Raw genomic sequence first — 18966 nt, 5'->3', positions numbered from 1 at the left:
ATAAGGAGAGAAACATTGGGCCTAATTAGAGCAAAAAGAAGAGAGTCCTAGAATATAAAAGTTACTGGAAAATGTTCAAAGTGTGGAGTTGAGCACCCACTGGGACCTCTGAGGTAAGTAGGCTCTGTGATTAAACCAGTTTCCTGACCTTCATTGAATCCAGCTTCATCTGATAAGGTGCACAGTATTCTACAGGATGGAAGGATGTGACACGGGCACAGCCAGGTGTGATGACAAGCTGTACCCCAGCTTTTATCACTCATCCTGTGCACATTTCTCATCCTGCTTTCGCACTGCCAAGAATCTGTCTGCTTCTACCATTCTAGGGTTTTTTAAAACTTAGGTCTATGTTACAGGACAGAAAAAAAAAACTAAATGTAATTTTAGAACTTATATCATAAAGCTACAACACAGTAGAAGATTTTTGTTGTCTGTATTCACCTGGACTATTATTAAACTAATTCTCCACTGTAAAAGTGTTACCATAAGTAAAAGTATCTACTGTGACTAACATCTTGCTGTTAGTTTTTTGAAGACTACTCCTCACTCTTCCTTGGTTTTACAAACACATTGTTAATGATAGTAGCATGTACTCTATACCCAGCAATATTCTCTGAGCAGTGAAGTTTAATAATTCTAAGAAATGTACTACCGGCTTCCCCAGTAGAGTGAGAAAAGAAAACAGAGACTATAGGAACTCCTACCACATACTGCCTGGAGTCACACAGGCTTTGTGGTAAAACTAATATTTGAATTCAGGCATCTAATTTTGAATCATTGATGTTAACCACTATTCTATACACCTCTTAATTTTTTGATTAATCAAGAGGAAACAGGAAATCATGAACATAAGCTGACTGAATGTGGCACACAGCAGGGGCAATGATAATGGTGGAGTTAAAGAATTCTCCAAAGAACAGGCTCCATGCAGACCCAAGAAAAGCAATACATAGAAAGAAGCAGAAATAGTTTCACTGACTCTCTCACAAGCTAGTTGGTCTAGACAGTTTCTTTTCCATTGAACTAGAAGACACACACACACACACACACACACACACATACACACCAAAAAAAAAAAAAAAAAAAAAACTGTTACAAAGCACAGTAAGCAACATTACCAACCTGTGTTTCCATCAGGTTCTCTCTCCTGCTACATTGTCAAGAGTCCTGGTACACATGGAACATATGTAGTTTCCACATACATACATACATACATACATAATGAAATCATTTACAATTAGCAATGCAGACGGAAGAGGCATAGCCATGTTGTAAGAGCAGCATAGATGTTATCTCTACCATAAGTGAATACTGTCTATATAATTGCAAGAACAGCTGTCATTTACCCGTCCATAAAAAGACTTGAGCACAAAATAAAACATTATAAAAAACATACACAATAATTTATCAAAATTCAACACCCATATGACAAAATTAATAATGATGAGTAAAAATCCCTTAACCTGACACAACAAAATGGAAATCTTGATCAGTGTTGAAAAAAACATACAAAACTTAGATGAGAGATACTATGCAGCTTTTTATTTAATAAGAAAAAATTAAGGAAACAAGTGAAGAATAATTACAGGCTCACAGATAAAAAGTATTAAGATGTTAATTCTTCCCAACTTGATCTGTGGGTTCAGAGAATTAGCCTCACTTCTCTCCACCTCCCTTGCACCACCCTGTTACTGGCTTTACTTTATTTTACTAATTAAAATGGGAAGGTTCAGGTGAAGTTACCTCAGGAGTATGTGACTAGGCAGCCCTTCTTGGGGAAGTGGAATTAACATTAAAATATAAACAGCTTCAGGACAATCTACATTTCTTCCTTTATGTCCAGTTAAAAAGCTTTTTTCCCCTCAACTATAAGTTGAATATAACTATTACTATTTTACAGTTTATAAAGTATAAGGCAGCCTTAACATCTAGCCTATCAATTCTTATATATTAAATAAAGCACCTTTTTAATCTATATTGAGAGACTATAATTTTACACCTGACTTATATCTCGGCTGAGCTGTGCTTATAGAGGCTCATAGAAACTGAACTTGCAACTAGAAAGCATGAATAAGATGGACCTAGGCCCTCTGCACATAAGTAACAGAAATGCAGCTGGATTTTCATGTGGGACTCACAAAGAGAGAGAGGTAGCTATCTCTGACTATATTGCCTGTATTTGAATCCCTTTCCGCTAACTGGGCTGCCTTGAATAGAAGAAAATGCACCTAGTCTTACTGCAACCTGGTATACCAAGGCTGGTTGATATCCTTTTACAGAGGAGAAGGGGAGGAGAGAGAGGGGGGTTGGGAAGAAAAGACGGAGGGAAAGCTGAGATTGGGATGTGAAGTAAATAATAATCAATAAAAAAGAAAGAAGAAATTCTAGATGCAATATTAAAGGTAAAGACTGCACTACTGTAGATATAAATTAAGCATTATATATGTAGAGACATAGCATACTATAATGGGCACTGTTTCAAATAATAAAATATTACAAAAGAAAAATAAAGTATATAAAAAAGAAGCTTCTTGTAGCAGATGAGGATCATTACAGAGATAAAATGCTGCTCAACATTAAGATGAAATGGGAATATGGGGTTCCCAACCTCAACAGATATAACTACAGAAGTCATGAAAGAAAAAATGAAAGTGTATGAGCCAGACAACCAGAACTCTTGATATAAGACAGTATTTTCTATACATGGTAAAAAGCTCAGTTCATAAAATCTCTACAGTATGGATGCCCAAACAAGACCTGCATGACGAAAGCTTCAGTTGATATGCCAGTGTTGACGGGAAATTTTACAAGGCCTTGGCTTTCCATGAGAAGCAATAGGCAGAGTGGTTGCTGAGAGATGGAGAATCGATTTTCTCCTAGGAAGTGCCTATGATAGGTTACCCAATTGCAAATAATCAGTCATACACACCTACATACACACAAAGCGAAATGAACTCAATAGGTTGTGTGGAAGGAGGAAGTGAGAGGTTTGTGTGCATATATACACATACATTAATATACATCTGCAAATAACAAGAGTCATGATTTTGTAACAGTTATATGAAATATGTAGTCAACCAATTTTCTAAATTAAAATTTTGTTTTTAGGATCTAGTTTGGTATATCTCTCTTCACATACAATAGCTACCAAAAAGGCTCAGCTAAAACTTCTGAAGACAACACCCAGCAAACCACACCGTGGGCTGGGGTGGATTTCCCACAATGACAGGCTGAGTGTATTTTCCACAATAGAACTTTATCGCTCTAACATGTAGAAAATTAGAAAGTTGAAAGAATAATAAAGCCAAGCTTAGCAGAATTAAAGGAAGACCAGCTTCCATAGAGAGTCAGAGACCCTCTTTCCATTAAGATGAATGACAGATAGCCTTTAAGATCTCGCTTTAGGCAATATTGATGACTTTTGCACTTGAAGGGCAAATCCTAAAAGCAAAACTTATAAGACAGATTTCCATGAGCTATGAAAATGCTGATCTACAAAGCTTAAAATGATTGAATTTAAGAATCAAACACTTACTATATTTTTAAATTAATATGTTAATAAACAATTTTCACAGATTAATACATGTAGTTTGGGTAAAATTCTTGGAACTATCCTTTATTCAACATGAAAACCATACATGTGAATGCACGTACATGTGCTCTCTGTTTCTGTTTATTTGAAATTTAGCAGAACACTATAGAAGGCAGCCATATTTTAAACATCAAAAATTAAATTTTATTTTACTTTCATTTGTATTACTATAATCCTCAACATTTTCTGATATCCAACAACAGTTGTACTCAGAAATCTTCACTGCCTATAATTCAGAGGAGACTTTCATACCCTCATGCACAAACAGGTCCAAATTCATTTTATTTAAACACAAAGGAAAATAACAGCTTGCTAAGAATTTTGTCTATTCTAGTGATTCAGTTAGTTTGTATACTTTGTTTTATATTTCTATATTAATTTTAGCTTGTCTAAAAAGAAAACTCCCATAACATTTCCACATTTTGTTTTTTAAAATGTGACATTGTATTGACTCCTTTTGCCTGACTTACTTACTCCACACATCTTTGCACTTCTCACATAGACACAAAACTCCAAATATCTTCTTATGATTAAAACATTCATGTATTTTACCAGATTGCTATAATGTTCAAGGAACATAATTTCTGGTTTTGGTTTCAGGTGTTCAGAGGATAAATCAAATTGAGTCAATAAGGTAGAAATGAACTGGGCTACTCCTAAGATAAAAGTAATAATAATAAAATAATGATGGCAACTTATTGCCATCCCACAACCAAGTCCTAAAATAAATACTCTTCGCATCTATATTTACAATAGTTTCATTTTTGTTGAAGATTAAGTTAATTAATTTAATTAAGATTCAGTGTCAGTTTCCTCTTAATGCAATAAAACTTTTTCCATAAAATTAACTTTAAATTTTTCTTTTTCATCCTTAAGCAATGAAACTCATTTTTATATTATAATTGTATACTAACATATATAATTCTAATTATATAAAATAGAGCAGGTTTACTTAAAGCAGAGGCCTAGACATCTACTGAATGTCTCCTTACTTCTTGAGAGTGATAATTTGACACGAATACAGACTACCAAGCTCTCTAGAAAATTAATTTTCCACGGGTCTAAAGTTAAACAACCTCAGCTCACCGTATTGTCAAGTCATATGTTGAAATCTTAACACCCTGCCCCGAGGAAAAAATTAGAAAATGAGATATTTGGCAGGTAATTAGTTAAAATATGTTAAAAATATGTCCTGAGACATAACTTTTATTAATAAATGCCATACAAAAAATAATGAAGAAATTCTTATGAGATACCATTGAGTGAATGTTTTTATTTCTAATGATCCAAAGAAAAAGGAAAGGGATTAGAAAATATATTTAATTGAATAATAATAGAAAATTGTTCTAACCATGGAAATTGGCATATGAGCCCACAAAGCACCAAAGATTTTAATTACATTCAGACCACAGGTCATCTTGTAGGTATACTCCAAAGCTCTAAATCCAAGACAGAAAGAAAAGCATCAAGTCACACTTAGAGACATATTAAACAACCTAAGACTCACCAAGCAAGGGGTGAACAGCACACATACCTGAGGTCTTAAGGAAATGAAACAACACACACTCCTCTTCGAGAAAGTGAAACAGTGAACTTATTGGTCAGAAATGGATAATAAATCAAGAGCCTAAGAACCACACCACCAAAACAGAAGCATTGCACATAAAAAAGCAAGCAAGAAAGCAAACAAACAACACCAAACCACAAAACAACAACACCACAACAAAGACACCTTGAAGGAGCCCTACATTAAAAAGAGAAAAGACAAAAATTAACATCATTAAAACATAGAAAGTGCAGCCATGTGCTGGTATATGCCTCTAATTGCAGCATGTGGGAGGCAGAGGCAGGTGAATCTTTGTGAGTTCAAGGCCAGCCTGGTCTACAGAGTAAATTCCAGGACAGCTAAAGCTGCAGAGAGAAACTATGTTGCAAAAACAAACAAGCAAAAAAACACAAATGTGTGTGTGTATGTGTGTGTGTATATGTGTGTGTGTGAGTGTATGTTTCTGTGTGTGTTTGTGTGTGTTTGTGTGTTTGTGTATATGTGTGTGTGTGAGTGTATGTCTGTGTGTGTGTTTGTGTGTGTGTTTGTATATATGTGTGTATATATGTGTGTGAGTGTGTGTGTGTATGTGTGTATATATGTGTGTGTGAGTGTGTGTGTGTGTGTGTGTATTTGTGTATGTTTCAAAAGACAATGATACTGTGGACCAAAAAAATACAAATAGAATAAGAAGTTACAATGTTCATTGATTAACCCAAAATAAAAAAGAGCAGGGAGCAGAGAAAGAAAGGAGTAAGGAACATGTAAAAATATCCAAGAAACACAATTAATTACAAGAAAAAGGACTTACCTGTCAAATAATATAATGTTAAACACTTTCAGTTAAAAATTTATAAACTGGACATACATACATGCTGAAAGGATTTGCTACCTGCAAGAACATCATTTTGATATTGAAAAAAAAAAAAAAAAGACACATGAAGAAACAGGTGTGACATACTGGCCACTAAAATGGGAAAGTAAGGTCAGCGGGAGTGTTTGTGTTTGTGTTACACAAATCCTGGAGGAGCCACGAAATTCATTCCACTACATATAAACTTTAAATAAAGCACAAGAAGATCCCATACCAAACACATGAATCACTAATGCAGTGTTTGTGGGGAATTGTGGAGTGGGACTGGTCTAACTACCTTGAGAGACATCTATCATGGGTTTTTCAAGTCAGAGCCCATGGCTCTTGGAGCTGTATGCCTTTCAGTTCCTGAGAAACAGAGGCAGTCCTGCAGACAGTGAAGCATTCATGCCACCTTTTGATTCTTTGTGTTCCCAAGAAGCTAACAAAGCACACGGAAGCTTGACAGGACAACTGGTGTGAGTCATTACTCTCGTGTACCCCTACATAGCTTGAAAAGCATCCTGTATCCTGGCAACCATTAACTCTGTTTCTTGTGAGGGTACATAAAGCCTGATTGCTTTCAATAAACTTCTCTCAGCTTCAGTCTTGCTGAGACTTCTCCATCCCCCAAAAGATTCATTTATCTTCAGCCATATTAGGTAGCCTTAGCCCAGTTAATAAGTACTGGAACTTATACATGATCATCAAATATCCTACAAAATACACTCAAAGGTATCATAAAGACCTAATGCCAGCACAATAGCCACCATGTTGTACAGATTTAGGCCATACTCTCATAAAGCTCTCATCTTGGAAGACTGTCATGCATTATGACCACAAATGACACATATTAAAATACTTAATATATAAATATACATTTTTAAAACTATAAAACATTCAAATATTTTTTATATTTACAGCAAAGTAGATATGACAATGCTATAGAGGACATACGTAAAATTAATACAAAGTTAAATTTATAATTCTTCAGTAGTTTTTCTTAAAATTTCAAAATACATCTTCAAAAGTATTTTACTCAAGTAAGAGATTCTGATTTGACAGTACTACCAATAAACCAATATGAATAACTGAATGTACACTTGCTCTGTACTTTCTAGAAAGAATTCTATGCATGTCATAGCTGAGAGAAAGCTTTGACAAACCTCGTAAGTCGTAGGGCCAGGAGAAAGGTCATCGTGAAATTCTTCAAAACGCTTTGATCCTTTAACGAATGAGATTATGGCACCAGACTTCATTAAAATAGGACTGTATGTTGCGGGTCCTGAGAGAAGAGAAACAAAAATTTAAAGTGGGCTTACACTTACTGGCTTTAGTTAGTAAGCTATTACTCAGGTTTCTGTTCACAACCTACAAAAGAAGAAACATGTTCTGCAGTTTATTTAAACAGTTAAGGACTTTGAACCATGATAAGCATAAAATGGAGCCTATCTGTTCTGTTGTTAAATGTAGTATGAAAACAATTTGGAAAAAGAATACAAAACTACGTCCTCAAGATAGCACAAAGAAATAAACTTCACCATCTATTTTCCAAATATGGATTTCCAGTCAGTGAGGAGGTCATGGCAGCTGCATTTAGAAGGATTAAGAAGACAAATGGGTAATGCCTGTAATTCCAACTCCAGGAAACCTAGCTTCTAGCTTCTGCAGGCACACACAGAAAAAAGAAAAAAAAAGGAAGGAAGGAAAGAAAGAAGGAAGGAAGGAAGGGAGGAAGGGAGGAAGGAAGGAAGGAAGGGAGGAAAGAAGGAAGGAAGGAAGGAAGGAAAGAAGGAGGGTGGAAGGAGGGAGGGTAGAAAAGGGGAGAGGAAGAGGGAGGGAGGATCTTTTTCAATGGTGAAAAAGAAAAGATACAGAGTATCTATGAAAACAGTCATCTTACAAAAGAAAAGGCCAACACAAAGAAAGCATGGAAGGAAGACATCAAAGAGGAACATCATGGTTTTGGTAAGAATGAGTTGTGCATGAACATTGTAAATTTGTCCCAGTAATTATATCAAAAAGACAAAGGTGGGTAGGAAACTGATCTGGAAACCAAGACACTAGTGAATCACATAGGAGAAATGGGTGAGACTAAAGGTTGAGAGATCAACAGAAGAAAAGAAGAGCAAAGAAAAGGATGAAGAAAACCTGGTGAATAGACTGTGACTGAATGTATAAAGCTTTATTTATTTATTTACATCCCAAACACTGTTCCCGCTCCCAGCTCCCTCCTCACAGAGTCCCTTCCCCCATCCTGCATCCCCTTCTCTGAGAGGGTGAGGACTTCCTAAGTATAACCCCACCCAGGCACATCAAGTGTCTGCCATATCAAGCACATCCTCTCCCACAGAGGCCAGACAGGGCAGCCAAGAAGGGGTACTGATACCACAGTCAGGATATAGCTTTAGGGAGAGCCTTCACTCCAGTTGTTGGGAGAGCCACATGGGGACTGAGCTGCACATCTGCTACATATATTCAGAAGGCCTTACTCCTACTTTGGTGTATGACTTACGACATTTGGTGGATGACTCAGTCTGACAGCTCCCAAGGGTCCAGGCTACTTGACTGTATTGGTTTCCTGTGGGGTCCCCTTTGCTTTTAGGGTCTTCAATCACTCTCCCAAATTTTCCCTAAGAGTCTCTGACTTCTGTCCACTGTTTGGTGGAGAGTATCTGCATATGTTTCAGTCAGCTGATAGGTAGAGCCCCTCGGAGGACAGTTATGCGAGGCTTTTCCCCCCATTTTTATTAGATACTCTCTGTATTTACATGTGAAATGTTATCCCCTTCCCCCACCCACTCCCATCCCCCCTCCTCCTCCACTTGTCTTCATGAAGGTACACTCCCTCCTAATTACCCTCTCCATTCCATTGCCTGGCATTGCCCTACACTGGGAAAATGTGCCCTCCCTGGACCAAAGGCCTCTTCTCACATTAATGCCAAACACTGACGTCTTCAGCTACATATGCAACTAGATCAATAGGTCTCTCAATGTGTGCACAAAGGTTAGTCCACGGGAGTTCTGGAGGGTTTGGTTGGTTGATAACGTTGTTCTTCCCATGAGGTTGCAACCCCTTCCAGCTCTTTCAGTCCTTTCTCTAGCACCTTCATTGGAGTCCCCATGTTCAGTCCAGTGGTTAGCTACAAACATTCTCAGCTGTATCTGTATGACTCTGGCAGAGCCCCTGAGGAGGCATCTCTATCTGGTTCCTGCCAGTAAGTACTTCTTGGCATCAGAAATAGTATAGAAATAGTATAGAAATTGGGTTCGGTGGCTGCTTATGGGATGGATCTCCAGGTGAGGCAGCCTCTAAGTGATCTTTTCTTCAATCCCTGTTTCTCTGTTTGACCTTGCATTCCCTCCTGTGTTTTGCATAACAGTGTCAGGGATTGGTGCTTGTGCTGATGGGATGGATTTCAAGTTTTGCCACTTATTCGTTGAGCATTCCCTCAGTCTCCACCCTACCTCAGTTCTTGCATTTCTTTTAGACAGGACAATTTTTGGGTCAAAAGTTTTGCGTGTAGGATGCCACCATTCTTAGGCATCTCACCTAAGGTCACCTGCATTGACTCCTGGGAGCCTCCCTCATCCCAGGTCTCTGGAACTTCCTAACTTTATTCTCTTAGCACTCTGGGCCTGTCCCTTGTCTCTCCTCCTAAAATTCTTTTATTATTCAGTACTATATTGGCTATTCTGGGTCCTTTGAGTTTTTTCCATATGAAGTTGAGAATCTTCAAGGTCTGTAAAAATTGTGTTGGAATTTTGATGGGCATTGAATCTGTAGATTGCTTTGGTAAAATGGCTATTTTTTACAACATAATCCTACCAATACATTAGCAGGGGAGTTCTTCTGAGATCTTCTTTAGCTTCCTTTGGGGACTTGAATTTCTAACACAGATCTTTCTCTTTCTTGGTTAGAGTTACACCAAGATATTTTATATTATTTGTGGCTATTGTGAAGGGTGTTGTTTCCTTAATTTCTTTCTCTGCCCATTTATCATTTGTATAAAGGAAGGCTATTTATTTCTTTGTGTTAATTATTATCTATCCACTTTGCAGTAGTTGTTTATTAGCTGTAGAAGTTCTCTGGTAGAATTCTGAAGATAGCTTATATATACTATCGTATCATCAGCAACTACATACCTTGACTCCTTCCTTTCTAATTGAATCCCCTTGATATTCTTTTGTTGTCATATTGTTCTAACTAGAACTTCAAGTACTATATTGAATAGATAAGGAGACAGTGGGCAGTTTTGTCTTGTTCCTGAAGCAGATGGGATTGCTCAAGTTTCTCTTCATTTATTTTGATGTTAGACATTGGCTTGCTTTAAATTGCTTTCATTTAGGTATGAGCCTTACATCCCTAATCTCTCCAAAATATTTAATATAAAGGGGTATTGGATTTTATTGAAGGCTTTTCAGCATCTACTAGGATGATCATGTGATATTTTTTCTTTCAGTTTGTTTATATAGTGGATTGCATTGATGAATTTACTTGATTATAGTGAATGGTGTTTTTGATATGTTTCTGGATTCGGTTTATGAGAATTTCCTGAGTATTGCATTGATGTTCATAAGTGAAATTGGGTTGAAATTCTCTTTCCTTTTTGAGCCATTGTGCAGTTTAGGTATCATGGTAAAGGTAGCCCTATAGAATAAATTAAGTAGTATTCCCCCATTCCTATTTTGTAGAATTGTTTGAGGATTTGGAATTACCTCTTAGAAAGTCTGGTAGAATTCTGTGTTAAAACCATCTAGCCCTGGGCATTTTTGTTTAGGAGATTTTAATGACTGTTTTATGTCGTTGGGAGTCATGGGACTGTTTAGATTGTTTACCTGGTCTTGAGTTAACTTTGGTGAGTGGTGTATGTCTATAAAAGATACATTTCCTTTAGATTTTCCAATTTTGTGGAGTATAGGCTTTTGAAGTAAGACCTATTTTTTTTTAATTTCCTCAGTTTCTGCTGTTATGTCTTCTCATCTCTGATTTTGTTCATTTAGATACTGTCTCGGTGCCTTTACTTAGTTCGAGTAAGAGTTTCTCTGTTTTGTTCACTTTGTCAAAGAACCAGTTCTTGATATTGTTGATCCTTTCATTCTTTCTTTCTTTTTTCCTTCCTTCCTTCCTTCCTTCCTTCCTTCCTTCCTTCCTTCTTTCTTTCTTTCTTTCTCTTGAAGTGATTGATTACAGCCCTGACTTCAGTCATCTACTCCTCTTGGGTTTGTTTGCTTCTTTTTGTTCTAGAGCTTCCAGGTGAGCTGTTAAGTTGCTTGTATGAAATTTCTTCAATTTTTTATGAAGGCACTTGTTTCTATGAACTTTGCTCTTAGCACCGCTTTCTCTGTGTCCCATAATTTTGGGTATGCTGTACCTTCGTTTTCATTAAATTCTAGAAAGTTTTTAATTTCTTCCCTGGCCAAGTTATTGGGCAGAGGGTTGTTCAATTTCCATAAGTATATGGGCTTTCTGTTGATTCTGTTGTTGAAGTCCAGTCTTTATCTGTGGTGAGCTGATAGAAAGCATATTTCAAACTTCTTGTATCTGTTGAGGCTTGCTGTATGCCCAATTATATAGTCAATTTTGGAGAAGGTTTTGTGAAGTGCTAAGAAGAAACTATATTGTTTTGTTTGGGGGTGAAAGGCTCTGCAGATATCTCTTATCCATTTGGTTCAGAGCATCTGTTTGTTTCATTATTTCTCTAATTAGTTTCAGTTCCAACGACTGGTCCATTGGTGAAAGTGGGGTGTTGAAGTCCCCCAATCTTATCATGTGGGGTTCAAGGTATAATTTGAGATTTAGTAAAGTTTCTTTTTAAAATGTGGGTATCCTTACATTCGGGGCATAGATGTTCAAAATTGAGTCATCTTGGTGGACTTTTCCTTTGATGATTATGAAGTACCTTTCCCCATTTCTTTTGATAACTTTTGATTGAAAGTTTATTTTACTATATATTAGAATGGATACTCAAGCTTGTTTCTTAGGTCCCTTTGCTTGAAAAACTTTTCCAGCACTTTACCCTGGGTCAGTGTCCATCTCTGTTTCTGAGGTGGTTCTTGCAGGCATCAGAATAATGTATCCCATTTGCCTATCCAATCTGTTATCCTGTGTCATTTTATTGAGGAATTGAGTTCACCAATAGTGAGAGATAATAATGATGAATGAATGTTATTTCCTATTATTTTGATGCTAGAGGTGTTACTCTCTCTCTCTCTCTCTCTCTCTCTCTCTCTCTCTCTGTGTGTGTGTGTGTGTGTGTGTGTGTGTGTGTGTGTGTGTGTGTGTCTGTGTGTGTGTGTGTGTCTTGTTTATATTTTACTGTGAGCTAATTAATTTCTTGTATTCTCAGGTGTAGTCATTCTCCTTGTGTTGGAGTTTTCCTTTCAGTATCCTCTGTTGAGATCAATTGGTAGAAAAATAGTGTTTAAGTTTGGTTTTGTCATGGTTTATCTTAGTTTTTCCCTCTATGCTGATTGAGAGTTTTGCTGGGTATAGTAGCCTGGGCTGGCAGCTATGGTCTCTTAGGGTCTGCATGACATCTGTCCAGGATCTGCTGGCATTTAAGAGTCTGCTGAGAAGTCAGGTGTAATTCTTTTACATCTGCCTTTATATGTTACTTGGCCTTCTTCCCTTGCATATTTATTATTCTTTCTTTGTTTTATACATCTATGGTTTTGATTATTATGTGGCAGGTAGATTTTCCATTCTGGTCCAATTTATTTGGTATTCTGTATTCTTCTTGTACATTTATGGCTATCTCTTTCTTTGGAATAAAAAAGTTTTTTCTATGACTTTGTTGATATATTCTGGCCCTTTGAAATTGGAAGCTTCACCCTCTTCTATTCCTAACTTTTTAAAGTTTAGTCTCTTCATAGTCCCAAATTTCCTGGATGTTTTGAGTTTTTAATGCTCTAAACTTAGCAGTTTCTTCTATGATATCTTTTATACTTGGGATTCCTTCTTTCATCTCTTGCATTCTGTTAATGATGCATTTATCTACAGTTCCTGTTCTCTTTCCTAAGTTTTCATCTCAAGCGTTGTCTACATTTGTGTTTTCTTTACTGCTTCTAATTCCCTTTTAGATTCAGGACAATTTTATTCATTTCCTTCACCTGTTTGATTGTATTTTTCTGTATTTCTTTAAGAGATTTATTTATTTTCTATATAAGAGCTTCTACCTGTTAAATTCTGTTTTCCTGTATTTCTTTAAGGGAACTACTTAGATCCTCTCTAAAGGCCTCTATCATCTTCATCAGATGAGATTTAAGGTCAGAATCATGTTTTTCAGATGTTAAGATATCTAGGGCTTATTGTAGAAAGACCTCTAGGTTCTGATGGTGTCATGTTGCCATGGCTTTTGTTGATTATGTTCTTGCACTTTCCCTTTGCTGCAGCCTTGTCTCTGGTGTTAGTTGGTCTGGGTGTCTCGGGTTGGAGCAGGCCTCCCAGGAGGCAAGTGAATCTGTGAGGTTGGGAGTTGTTCACTGAGATGTGGGTGTAGACTGAAAGTAGGATAGAGCGCTGACATGGCAAGGCAGAGTCCACTGCTGCTGGGCTTGCTGGGGTAGCAATAGGTGCAGATTGTAACGGAGGTCTCTCTTGTAAGTCTCACATTAAAGCAGACCTCCTGGGAGGCAGGCAGAGCTGAGAGTGGGGTGCAGTGTGCATATGGATCTAGAATTTAGTAGAATAATAAATGTATATTTAAACAATATATCTTATGACATACTTTCATACAGAAATTCATCTCTACATTGGAAAATGCAGGTATTGCTACAGTAGTCAGAAAAGAACTGCTATTGAAATCTGTCTGTGGAATTCCCGTTAGTTAATAAACAACTGCAAGTTTACTGACCTTGACTGACAAAGGTTAATGCAACAGGTGAGGCTATTATCCAAACATTATTTTATTGAGGCATTTTATTTTCACTTATGAAAAAAGACTATCTACGGCACTTATTACTATGTTACAACAATAGATAAGCACGTTTGCTGATTGTTATACAGATTCTTTATATATCCTGCACATATATGTATGCATTCTACATATATCATACAGACAGACATACAGAAGAAATTCTTCAAGCATAATTTGGTAGATTTGCTTCTTTCGTTGCAATTCCTTTCAGGAGCATTAAGTAAAGAAAAATATCTCATCATTCATTTTCCTGCATTTTTGCACATGGTCTGTCTTAAGCTACAGAGTATTAAAAAGATTTATTCCACTTAGTCTTAAAATATATTTCCAATTATGTATACTTCTGCTCATGATATGGGTTAAAGACTAACATCACTACCCCAGCTCTGACTCACAGCTGGATTATGCAGAATCCATGTCCGATTTATATACCAAAATTCCATGTTTTAATCCCAGGCTTTGGAAGAGGAAAACTTCTCATCCAACACCTATAAAGAAGTCTGCCTGAATACTGACTGGTATAGAATAGGAAATTCCATGGCAGGTGATTCTTATAATTACATATTTTCCAGCCCTCTGCCAATTCAGTCTCTATGAAATGTCACCCAGTGCCACAGGGCAGAAACAGAAGGGAACAAAAACACTGAGTAATCTAAAATAAAATCTGTGCTCACAGCCCTTCGGTGTGACCATTTTGGTACATAAGAGTGTACTCTAAAATAACCACTTCTATATAAAGCAGAAAATCTTTCATTTAAAAAAAAATGACTGTCTCCACATTTAGTCAAAAATTAGAAATCATGAAATCATTTGTACGAATAATAAACCCATCATCCTGTAAGAATGACAGAAACTCACTTCAAAATAAATATTCCATGTGCGGGCACAGTTTTATGAATGTAAAAAAAATGAAAAAAAGTACTTATTTGAGTAGCTTGGTTTTAAAATACCAATTACAGGGTGCATGTTTCATACAATTTATTTTCTCACTGTGAATTGATTATTTGGTTTTACAAATAAAAGAATATCAAAGACAAATAGATGAGTCAGTCCACCAAGCATGCCATCAGCATTAGAGATGTGTTTGACTGGCTGTTTTCTACTGTATCTAAGATTCAGTGGCACTTCAGATTGTGAATTGGTGTCCCAGTCTATTATACTGAGCTTGCAGATAATAAAGAAAACTGCAGTCTAAATCTATGTAAATTTTAAGTAGTATTCTCACATCAGTATTTACTATCGTATTAACTTCTCTGTCCAAAATCAAACTAGTGTTGCACATTGTTCTGTTGGCTGTGGGTTTCACCTTTACTGACTGAGCCATCTATCCTGCCCAGCACTGTTACACACTCAAAGGCAGAAGTCAAAAGACAATGATTCTCTAAATACTTCCTTCAATGTTGAATATTTACATATTAAGAATGATATCTTAAAGTTATTACAGAGCATCAGGAAACTACAGTCAAATGGCCTTAAGATATGGGAAATTATACTACACTCCAAATCAAGTAGATTAGGGAATTAGTCTACCTAAACCATGTTCCTGTTCAAACTCTTGTTCTTCACATTAATTAAGCAATAGGACTGTCATGGCTGTGACATACAGACATAAATAGACACAGAACACACACACACACACACACACACACATGCACTCATATAGATTTAGCTTGACTTGCATAAGGCAGTGGCTGTCAGCAATGTCAGCAATGGTTGTCTATTTGTATGTCTTATACTTATGAAAATGTGCATCCATCAGCCCTGTCAAATGACTTTTTAAACTGCTTCTAAAATAAAAATTTTTCTTATTTTTCTGGTAATATATGTATTTTGTTATCAAATTTCATTAGACACAAGGATATAAGCATTACAACCCAGAATTCCAGGATGAATTATAAGAACCCCATGAAAGGGAACCCATTTTTATTTAAATTCACTGTGTGGCAGTCCATAAATATGCAACTCATCAATGGTTTTCATTAATAACTAAACAATCTGATCAAATTTCACAAACTTCAAATTTCAAGCATTAAAATTGTCCTCAAGGTAAATAGAAGACCCAACTGACCTGAAATACAAGTAGCAATTTTTCCCCATAAGTAAATTTTGGGTTTATATTCTGCTGCTCAGGTTTTAAATTCAAAGGCAAAATTAAATTTGCAGCTGAGATTATCTAATGGAAAAATAGAATACATCTCAACATGATCACGGTGATCTGGGATCACCATCATACCAATGCTTGCTCAATTTAGACTCAGCAAACCTTCATTTTCTTTTTTTTATTAAATTATTTATTTTGATTTTGTGTGTGTTGGTATATTGTCTGCATGTGTGTCAGATCCTCTGGAACTAGAGTCACAGACATTTGTAAACTACTATGTGGGTGCTGAGAATTGAACCCAAGTCCTCTGGAAGAGGAGCCAGTGCTCTTAATTACAAAGCCATCTCTCTGTATCCCCTTTCTCATTTCTTCAGTTATGATCAGCTCCCCATAAATGCCAGTTGAGTTGAATATTTTTTCTTTTTAAATTGGATATTCTCTGTATTTATAATTCAGGTGTTATCTCCTTTCTACCAATCCCATCCCCCCATCTTGACTCTATGAAGGTGCTCCCTCTCCCAAACTCCCTCTTCCAGCTCAGTGCCTTGGCATTCCCCTACACTGGGAAAACAAGTCTTTACTGGCTCAAAGTCCTCTCCTCTCATTGATGCCAGAGACTGCTATCCTTTGCGGCATATGTACCTGGAGCCATGGGTCTCTCCATAACAATTCATTAGTTGGTGTTTTAGTCCCTGGGAGCTGTGGTGGGTTTGGTTAGTTGATAATTTTGTTCTTCCCATGGGGTTGCAGAGCCTTTCAGCTCCTTCAGTCCTTTCTCTAGGTCCTTCATTGGAGTCCCATGTTCAGTTCCATGGTTAGCTCCAAGCATCTGCCTCTATATCCGTATGGCTCTGGCAGAGCCTTTGAGGAGGGATCTATATCAGATTCCTGCCAGGAAGCACTACTTGGCATCAGCAATAGTGCTTGGGTTTAGTGGCTACTTATGAGATGAATCCCCAAGTGAGGAAGTCTTTGGATGATCTTTTCTCCAAACCCTGATCCTCTATTTGTCCCATTATTTCCTCCCATGAGTGTAAAATTCTTGCGAACTCAATCCAAGAACACATCAAAACGATCATTCACCATGATCAAGTACATGAAAATTTATCAATGTAATCCACTATATAAACAAACTCAAAAAAAAAAAATCACACACGATCATCTCTTTAGAAGCTGAGAAAGCATTTGACACAATTCAACACCCCTTTATGTTAAAAGTCTTGGAAAGAACAGGAATTCAAGGCCTATGCCTAAACATAGTAAAAGCAATATACAGCAAACCAGTAGCCAGCATCAAAGTAAATGGTGAGAAACTTGAAGCAATCCCACTAAAATAAGGACTACACAAGGCTGCCCACTCTCCCCATACCTATTTAATATAGTACTATAAGTACTATCCAGAGCAATTAGACAGCAAACAGTGGTCAAAGGGATACAAATTGTAAAGGAAGAAGTCAAAATATCATTATTTTCAAATTACATGATACTATACTTAAGAGACACCAAAAATTCCACCAGAGAATGTCAACAACTTCAGAAAACGGCTGGATATAAAATTAGCTCAAACAAATCAGTAGCCTTCCTCTACTCAAAGGACAAACATGCAGAGAAAGAAATTAGGGAAAAGATACCGTTCACAATAGTCACAAGGAATATAAAAGGAATACCTTGGTGTGACCCTAATCAAGCAAGTGAAGGACCTGTATGACAAGAACATCAAATTCTGAAGAAGGAAATTGAAGAAGACCTCAGAAGGTGGAAAGATCACCCATGCTCATGGATTGGAAGGACCAACATTGTAAAAATGGCCATCTTGCTTCATTTTCAGTAAGGTTTTCATCTCTGAGAATGTTATATATAACGGTCAAAGTAACACTTTCCATCCTGGTGACACAGATCATGCCGGAGCTTAAGCAAATTCTGTTTACTAAAGGGAAATACCTGGTTTAAACTTAGAATAATGGAAAATTAGATTAATCTTATTAAACCTATTAAAAATGTCATACATGAGCTATTATTTAAAACAAACACAAGAGAAAATGAGAAATTTGTTCATCATAACCACCATTTTCTCAACTCTGCATAAAGCTAGACACATCACTAAGAGAGAAAGAGAAATTTACTGAAAGGCAATTTAGCAAATATAAAAACCTTCATTTGTTGTATAAATTAACAAAACCTGCATACAAAGCAAAAGTAATATAAATTTAAAAAATGATACAATAACCTTTATGTGTTGATGTCATGTATTTTTGTAATTAATTGAAATATGGTTGTACATGCCTACAATCAAAAGAATCGTGAGTTTGAGGCTGGTCTGGCCTATGTACAGAGGTGTAATCAATCAAATAGTTAACTTACAAATTTTAAGTATTTCAGTAAACTTTGTGCTCCTTTTTGGCCAAAACCCATGTGCAGCTTTAATTATGAATAAGGCCTTTTTTTTTTTCACGGAACAATGCTCTGTACTTATTGTGATCCCCTGAGCACGCTGGATTAAAATAAAGGACCAAAGTCCACTGTTATAATAAAGAATGGAATCTATGTGTAGGTGGAACAGGCCTTTGTGTCCTTCTGGTTAAGAGTTAATCATGCTACAAGGGGCCATGAGAGTTACCTTTCTTCCTCCTCCTCCCCATGCATCTCCCCTGGCAACAGTTTCAGATGAACTGCTCACTTGCAAACAAACTGTCTTTCCTGGGGCTTGCATTTGAGTCTTCTATTTTTTTTTTCATTAATGAAATCAAGAACTACAAGATGGATACCGAATGTTATTATGTGACGGCTTCTCCAGAACTCCCCAAGATTCCTGGTGATACTTCTTTCATGCTTTTTCTTATTTGGTACAGGATACAGATCCCTCCCTATAACCATCAATGGTACCCACTGCTATGAGAATTCCGCAAATTTTCTTCCAAGGTTTCTTCTCAAATACTACAGGTTCAGACCAACATA

At 36.7% G+C, this 18966-nt stretch overlaps 1 protein-coding gene across 1 annotated transcript in view; it reads right to left on the bottom strand.

Moving 5' to 3' along the window:
- The window catches only part of STPG2 (sperm tail PG-rich repeat containing 2), a gene marked incomplete at both ends in the record, with an annotated part of 424307 nt that overhangs the window by 165303 nt on the left and 240038 nt on the right, over positions 1–18966 (bottom strand). The window contains one exon of the mRNA XM_080916047.1: positions 7158–7276. Within this exon, the coding sequence (XP_080772173.1) occupies positions 7158–7276 (119 nt within the window). The remainder of the gene's footprint in view (positions 1–7157; positions 7277–18966) is intronic.

Source organism: Micromys minutus (genome assembly GCF_963924665.1).
Source record: "Micromys minutus genome assembly, chromosome: 4".
Classification (NCBI taxonomy): domain Eukaryota; kingdom Metazoa; phylum Chordata; class Mammalia; order Rodentia; family Muridae; genus Micromys; species Micromys minutus.
Note: the sequence above shows the minus strand (reverse complement) of the source record. Positions and strands in the feature narration are given on the sequence as shown.